At 35.1% G+C, this 8,253-nt stretch overlaps 2 protein-coding genes across 2 annotated transcripts; both read left to right on the forward strand.

Moving 5' to 3' along the window:
* Window positions 1-6,490: 6,490 nt before the first annotated feature.
* On the forward strand, window positions 6,491-7,099 carry LOC130674149 (uncharacterized). The gene has a single exon (XM_057479417.1). It carries the CDS (start codon window positions 6,491-6,493, stop codon window positions 7,097-7,099), a length of 609 nt encoding a protein of 202 aa, XP_057335400.1.
* A 23-nt stretch (window positions 7,100-7,122) lies between these two features.
* Window positions 7,123-7,818, forward strand: LOC130674150 (uncharacterized). Its single transcript, XM_057479418.1, has one exon. The coding sequence runs from the start codon at window positions 7,123-7,125 to the stop codon at window positions 7,816-7,818; it is 696 nt and encodes a 231-aa protein (XP_057335401.1).
* Window positions 7,819-8,253: the final 435 nt, after the last annotated feature.

Raw genomic sequence — 8,253 nt, forward strand, 5'->3', positions numbered from 1 at the left:
CAATTTGGCAAAAGTTACTGCAGCTAATAGCAGAAAAATTGAACAAGTAAGAAGAGGATCGGTAACCAAAGAGGACCTAAATGAAGCATTAGAGAGACACGCAGAGAGGATGCGAGTGGCAAATAAAGAAAATGAGTGTCATGCTGAAGAACGAGAATTTACTGCTGATCACAAGGTGAAAATACCTTTCTTTTCCTATCTAAATTTTATTTATTATTAACGGTTTTGTATGTTGATTCAGTACTTTATTGCAAAAATTCTTTATGTATTTAATGCTCAGCTCGTTATTAATGCTGCCAACCGATCCAGTCATTACTATTAGCTTATTTTTTATAGATTCAAATAGACTCTTTTCATTTCTATTTGATGCCGTAATTGTTAAAAACATTCATAAATTCTTAACTTTTTTAAAACAAGGCATTCTTACATTTTTTTTAACGTACAGTATATGTAGTTGTTGTTTTCTATTGCCATTACATTATCTGCAGTTTTTTTTCAAGTCTTAATCGCGAAGCGCTGGAGTTAGCATCACTCTCATTTAGAAATAAAAAACTAATTATTTCATTTTATAATTTTTTAAAGTTAAGTATCTGCTATTGAATTTACCAAACTTTTCATTTGTTAATTTTGTCTTAGGTTAAAATTTTAAATGATTTTGAGATGGACTACAATTCACATTACTCAGCCATAAATGCTAAGCGGAATTCAACGCGAGCAAAAAAAGTAATGGCTTAATTTTGGCCAGAAAATGTACGGCTGCAATTACTTGTTGAGTACGATAAAGAAAAACCTCACATGCGTATTGTGACGGATAAAGAATATCTTCAGTGACTTGGTACATAAAAAATAATTTCAGGCCCTGATTAAAAAAGTAATTCAAAACCATTGATAATGTTAATTCTCTGTAAGAGAAATTTATGAGTGTTGAAAATATTCAGGAGTTTTGAGAAAAATTTTAATTTGTTTTTTGACAATAGTTTTTCATCAAGGTAGAAATAAAAATAAATGCTGTTGGAAAATGGAATTGTTGTTAATGAAGTGAATTAGAATATTTCAATAAGATTTTATATTTTCAGATATTCTGGCCAAACTAGATAAAATACAAAAAATACCAGTGTTCCAATCAATCGATCGACCTCACCCAAACATAAGAAAATAGGTATCACAATGGTTAAGATCGAGTAAATATGCTACTAAAAAAACTCAAAACGAAAGAACTCCGGATAGATTTTAAAATATTGTTGTGAGAGTTATTTATTTATCATTTTAATGAGTTGATCTCAGTTGTAACAAAAAAATAATATTACAGAAATTTATATGCTTAATACCTACTAATATGTTTATTTCTCAGAATTTCATGTTACTTTATTTTGATTTTTAAAATTGAAAGCATTTTGTTTGTGTATTAAAGTAAACATTTTAGTATTTAACAATAAAATAGTCAAACAATGTTAACTGCTGTTATTTAATAATTTTATTATTTACTAAACTATTTTATAATGTTATGATGGAACATAATGAAACTTTTAATAATGTTTGTTTTCGTTGTAAAAATGTTTGTAATTAATAAATCTCAGTGATTACTATGACTTAGACTATCGAATGATTTTGTCGCTTTATAATTATCGTAATATTTATAAGTATCGTAATATTCTAAATTTTTAATCAATCTTAACGATAATTGCACGCCTTGAACGCGAATTTTTACATCTAAATGCACGTGATTGGAGAATCAATCTACCGTCAATCGAGCGTAAAACGTCGGTCAAATTGCAGGGCAATCACTCACAAATGATTGTGTTTTCGGTATCCACAGTCGGTAAATCAACTATTATGACATTGGTGATCGACCCTCACACTATCGTTATTTAGCGATGTACAATAAGCGATTAGATGGTGTCATTGTCGTAAGTGCTGAAAAAATATACGGTGAAGATTTTTCACAACCGCACTCGGAAACGATCGTCGAATCACTCCATGCAGTCAAACGTTCGACGGCAGAACTTACGACGATTTAACGTCGATGAACGGTAATTTTATCGTATCGCTGAAACCGCTAGGGTATGAAAAAAAATTTGTTCTTGATTTCGCCTGGTTAGTCTAGTCGAGAAGATGAAAACCTGCAAAAAATAGTTACAGGTCTCTTAAATTATGGTTGATAGCTTAAACGATTCGAAATGGCGTCTAGACAAAAACGTTTTTTTTTTTCCGGGAAACGAAAATTACAATTGTTATTAACAAAAAACCGTTAAAAAAATTAGACGTCCAGCTTTTTGGCAAAATCTCAAAAACTATAAGTGATAGCTCAAATATAAAAAAGTATCTGAAAGAGCATAAAATTTGAGTAAAAGAGTTCTCGACTCCCATATTTGTAGGTCCAATATTTATAATTTTAATTTAACCACTCTAGCGAGCGTAGTCGTTAAATAATTTTTTTATGCAATTAAATATTGATTAAAAAATTAGAAAAAATTCTGGTCTCATCTCGACATTTCAAAGAATATGATACCGCGGAGATGAAAGTTGTATCACCATTTTTCAAAAAGTTATTCAAATGATAATTAACATTTTTTTTACGGGTATGTGTTGTCATAAAAGGCGGTATAAAAGTTTAAATAATTAATCTATAAATTTTTTGTTTCTTGGAGCCCTTTGTATAAACATACTCAACAAGATAACATGATGAAAGCTTATAAAATATTTTTATTTCATTAGTTGTTAATTTTTGAAGTACCGAAAAAATTAAAAATTTAAATTAGGTATGTTAAATAATTTTTTTTTTAAATCTTAAGTTATTATTGATCTCATATTCTTGTTAGGCATTATATGATCCTACCAAAAACAGATTCTCTGGATGAAATTGCGCCAATTACATGTTTAAAATTTTTTACAATTGAGAAAATATTCTTGTTACAAAAAAATAAATCAAATCGAAAAAACACCAAGTACCTAATATAATTCAAAATCATGAAAAACGTTTTCATAGAATTGGACAAAAAATTGAAAAAAAAAATTTCAATGTACTTGGTGTGCCTATAAACTGGAAAAAAAGAATATCATTCAATTTTATTAGAAAATAATTTATATGCGAAATTAATTCTGTCACGATATTTAAATATCGCGGCATCTTCGCATTAGGTCGGAGAGGGCCAACAGATCGCAGCACACGCTGCTCAACACGTCTCGAATATTATTATTATTATCATTACTATTATTATTATTATTTAATGTGTTATTCTATTTTAATTACTGTGTTTCTACACTAATGCAAAAAATTAAAGGAGCAGAAAAATTTTTTAAATTTTTTAGTGATTTTTGGAAGGCTGTAACTTGGTGAAAAATGATCGTATCGAGATTTTAAAAAAAGCATTTTACAGCTTGAAATCTCTAGTTTTGGTGCATTTTTTTCAAAATTTTTGAAAAGCTCCGGTTCTTGCGCAAACATGAGAAATACCGCGAGACAAAAAATTTCTAAATTTTTTTTTTTTTCCCGAAGACCCCACGGACCGCGAAAAAATTCTTTCAACTAAACGAATGCATAGTTCGTTTAGCAAATTTATTTAGCTTCAATTTGGTTTTTTCTTCAACCTCGTAGGACGATTTGTCGCAGAGATATCAGCCTTCAAACAGAAAATGATCCTTTTGGCTTTGATCATCTATATTTCAGGTACCAATGATCGCAAAGAAAGTAGTTAGGCAGCGTTAGAAACTTGAATAAATTCCCTACAAGACCCTGTCATCATTTTCTAAGAAAAAAAAATTTTTTTTCATTTTTAACATCCATTAGAAGTAAGTACAAAAAAATGACTTGTTTTGGTTTTTTAGTAAATCAACCACTACTCTGCAAATATCGATAAAAAAAATAATGTTGCCAGGGACTTTTTTAGCTTGATGTGCCCCCAAGACCCCTGTAAATTTTTGAATTAATCTATCGAACTATTTTTTGGGAATCGTCGATCGAAGTTTAGCTAAACAATTAAAGGAGCAAGTTTTGTTCCTTTAATTGTGTAATCATAATCAAAATGAAAAAATTATTTTTTTTGGACTTTTCTCAAGTTTTTGCGTTAGTGACTCAGCAAATGCAAGGAAATGACAAAAAAAATAAAAAATTTCCAAAACATGTCAAAAAAAATCGAAGAAAAAAAAATTGAAACTTGTTTTTTGTGTTCTAAATTTTTTTTTGACATTTTTTGGAAATTTTTTATTTTTTATGTCATTTCCTTGCATTTGCTGAGTCACTAACGCAAAAACTTGAGAAAAGTCCAAAAAAAATAATTTTTTTATTTTGATTATAATTACACAATTAAAGGAACAAAACTTGCTCCTTTAATTGTTTAGCTAAACTTCGATCGACGATTCCCAAAAAATGGTTCGATAGATTAATTCAAAAATTTACAGGGGTCTTGGGGGCACATCAAGCTAAAAAAGTCCCTGGCAACATTTTTTTTTTTATCGATATTTGCAGAGTAGCGGTTGATTTACTAAAAAACCAAAACAAGTCATTTTTTTGTACTTACTTCTAATGGATGTTAAAAATGAAAAAAAATTTTTTTTTCTTAGAAAATGATGACAGGGTCTTGTAGGGAATTTATTCAAGTTTTTAACGCTGCCTAACTACTTTCTTTGCGATCATTGGTACCTGAAATATAGATGATCAAAGCCAAAAGGATCATTTTCTGTTTGAAGGCTGATATCTCTGCGACAAATCGTCCTACGAGGTTGAAGAAAAAACCAAATTGAAGCTAAATAAATTTGCTAAACGAACTATGCATTCGTTTAGTTGAAAGAATTTTTTCGCGGTCCGTGGGGTCTTCGGGAAAAAAAAAAAATTTAGAAATTTTTTGTCTCGCGGTATTTCTCATGTTTGCGCAAGAACCGGAGCTTTTCAAAAATTTTGAAAAAAATGCACCAAAACTAGAGATTTCAAGCTGTAAAATGCTTTTTTTAAAATCTCGATACGATCATTTTTCACCAAGTTACAGCCTTCCAAAAATCACTAAAAAATTTAAAAAATTTTTCTGCTCCTTTAATTTTTTGCATTAGTGTATTATTTGTTTAATTTCTTAGGTAAAAATTGCGGCTAAATCAGTGAAATTTACTGAATTTTATACACTGATAAATGGATTTTATAGCCGCCGTGATAAATAATTGCGTATTTATTTATTTGATTATTTGATTATTATTATTATTATTATTTTGGTTGGTTGACGCATGCGCGGCAACGCAACAGTTGGCCTCAGTAACTTTTATTCATTATAAATAAATTAACGGGTTTTATAAATAAATCAATGTGAGAATTATCTGTAAAATACATTCATAATTGACTCTGAAATGTGCGAATGGTCATTTAATGTCGGGAATGGACAAATTCTACCAAAAACAAGTCATGCTTCATGTTGGTGTCGATGAGTAAATTAACACGCGAACACATGTACACACACGCGCACACGTATACCTACGCACGTACACATGCACTCACACGCGCGAGCGCACTCATACACACACTTACGCGAGCACACACACATTCTTATATAGTTAAAAATTTTTACAACTTTGAATGGTAGGAGTTACCATCTTCTATCGCAACAATTATAATTTTTAATAAATGCAATTAGCATCTTCGATAGTAACCGTTACCATCATCAAGTCTTTCTCCCACCTTACTACCCGACGTCTCATTGGCCAGCTCTTAAGGTTTCCCTTTCTCCTCGACTCCGAGACTTCTCATTGGAGCGCAGATACCGACGCCTCCCACTCCGCGGAGAACTTTCTCGAACCCGGCTCTCGGGTATAAAAGACGGGATGCTCAGAGCGGCAGCGCGTTAATTCTTGATCAGTCTGACTGGTAAGAATATTACTACAGATAGCGTGCAAGGCTATTACGATTTAACTCTCCATAATCTACTCAAGTGCGCAAGCTTGATTAGGCTCCAGATCATTCTCAACACGAACCAGTCCTTTCAAGAACTCTCCATCAAATTGACTAGCACTTCTCAGCGCTAGCCAACCAGACCTCCGGGTCTTGTAAGAAACTTCTCTTTAAGAACTCTGTGTTGAGTTGACTAGCACTTCTCAGCGCTAGCCAACAAGACCTCTGGGTCTAGTAAGAAAGCTTCTCATCTATTACTAGCTCTTTTCAGAGTTAGTATACGATCAACCACCGGTTCTTCTTCTTAGGACCTCTCAATTGCAGACAACCTCACCAACTCATACGGTCTTTCTCAAGACCAAATCGGCCTTTCTCAAGGCCGCCACATAATTTATACGTAAGAATTCGCTTCAATACAAAGCAATCTACCGGCAGACTACTCGTCTGAACATTTTTTGGTCTTTCGAGCCGGATTGTTTTGTATTGAAGTTGAACTTCTAGACGTACACTTCAAGAGACCAGGGACATCTCAAAGAAATCAGTCAGTCTAAGCTAACGCATTGCGGAGCACGGAGTGCTGCGGGGGGTTTAGATTGATTGAATCCTCATCGTCATCTCATCATGGCCAACTCGTCAGGCAAACTCAAGCTTCAAGAGACGAGATACCTCTACATCTCAGAGCTCGCAGACGAAGTCGAGGCTGGAGTCATCTCAGCGGTCAACATCCACGCGGCCAGAGCGAAACTCTCCACGCTCAAACTCGACTGGGAGAAATTTGAGGCAGAACATAAAAAATTAGTCTCCTCAAAGTCCAACGCGTCTCCAGAGCATGACTACTTCAAGAAGAAGTGGTACGATCTATCCATAAAAGCGTTCGTGCTATCTGAGGCTCCTCTGTCAACTCGTATTGCTGAATTGGAGGCGATGGAACCTCCAGCTGGCAACACTCTTGCTGACACCAGTATTCAAGGGGCTTCTCACCATCGACCATCTCTACCAGACATCTCTGCTCCTAAATTCGATAGGAGCTTTGCAGAATGGCGGCATTTTCAAGACATGTTCGTCTCACTTGTTGGAGAGAATCCATCCATCTCATCAGTAGATAAAATGCACTATCTATGTGCGAGTTCAGAGGGAGACGCAGCCAATCTCAAAATATCTGCCGACTCTTTTTCTTCAGCATGGGATACGCCCACTGTTCGATATGAAAACAAGAGACTGCTCACCTAAGCAAATTAAGAGCCCTTCCAAGAATGGAACACCGCTCAGCCAAGGAGTTAAATCATATCTTAACCACGGTCTTAGAGTGTTTAAATGCACTGAAGGCACTTGGCTGCTCCACTCACACCTGGGATGACCTTATTGAACACGATGTTGTACAGTTGTTAGATTTTTGCACTGAAGAGGCCGGGGAGATTAATCTTGGTTCTAGCACAGAATCCCCAACCTACGATCAACTCAAGACATTTCTGACTGGCTCTGCCAGAGCTCTGGAGAGCATGGAGAGCCAGCTATCTCCTCCGAAGTCACCTACAGTCAAGAACGTCTCATCATCATCAGCAAGCAAAAGGAGTTACTCGCAGTCAGCTCAGCGCACTCCACCAGCGCATGTTCATCTCGCCAATACTGAACCTCAGGCAGTTCCAGACCTAAACAATCACTGCAGTGCTTGTCAACAGGCGCACTACATAGCCTTCTGTCCATCTTTCAGTCTACTCTGTTACAACGACAAGATGGACATTGTCCGCAGAGAGAGACTTTGCTTCAATTGCCTTGGCAGGCACAACTTGCGCAAGTGCAAGATTCCAAAAGACTGCAAAATTTGCGATGAGCGTCACCACACCTTGCTCCATCAGGGACCGAAGGCAACTCTACCAGCTACAACTGCACCAGCAACCACTCAAGCGCCTTCTCCAGAAGAAACGTCATCTACTACCAGCACAGCTTAACCACAATGAAGGTTAAGTAGGACCTTTCGGAGCCCACGCAGTCTTCTCAAGAGGCATTGCAACGCGTCTACTCAGACAGAAGTCACATCTCTACCTACTGTCTCCAAGACTTCTCAAATAATCAAGAAAGAAAAGACATCTCAAACACTTCAAAAACTGACTTCTCGATCAGTTAACCAACAGACGTCTCAAACAATTGAAGACTCGACTTCGCAAACAAGCAAACAACGGACTTCTCGTCCAGTATCAACAGTTCAATCACGAGTAGCAGTGCTACTGGCCACATGCAAAGTAGTTGTCTTATCTTCAAACAATACTCAACATCATGCTCGTATCCTCATAGATCCAGGATCTGAACTGACACTGGTCTCATTAACATTAGTCAAGAAATTCGGGCTCCTTAAAAAATCATCTGCGATTCCAATACTTGGAGTT

The sequence above is a fragment of the Microplitis mediator genome, chromosome 9 (assembly GCF_029852145.1).
Source record: "Microplitis mediator isolate UGA2020A chromosome 9, iyMicMedi2.1, whole genome shotgun sequence".
Classification (NCBI taxonomy): domain Eukaryota; kingdom Metazoa; phylum Arthropoda; class Insecta; order Hymenoptera; family Braconidae; genus Microplitis; species Microplitis mediator.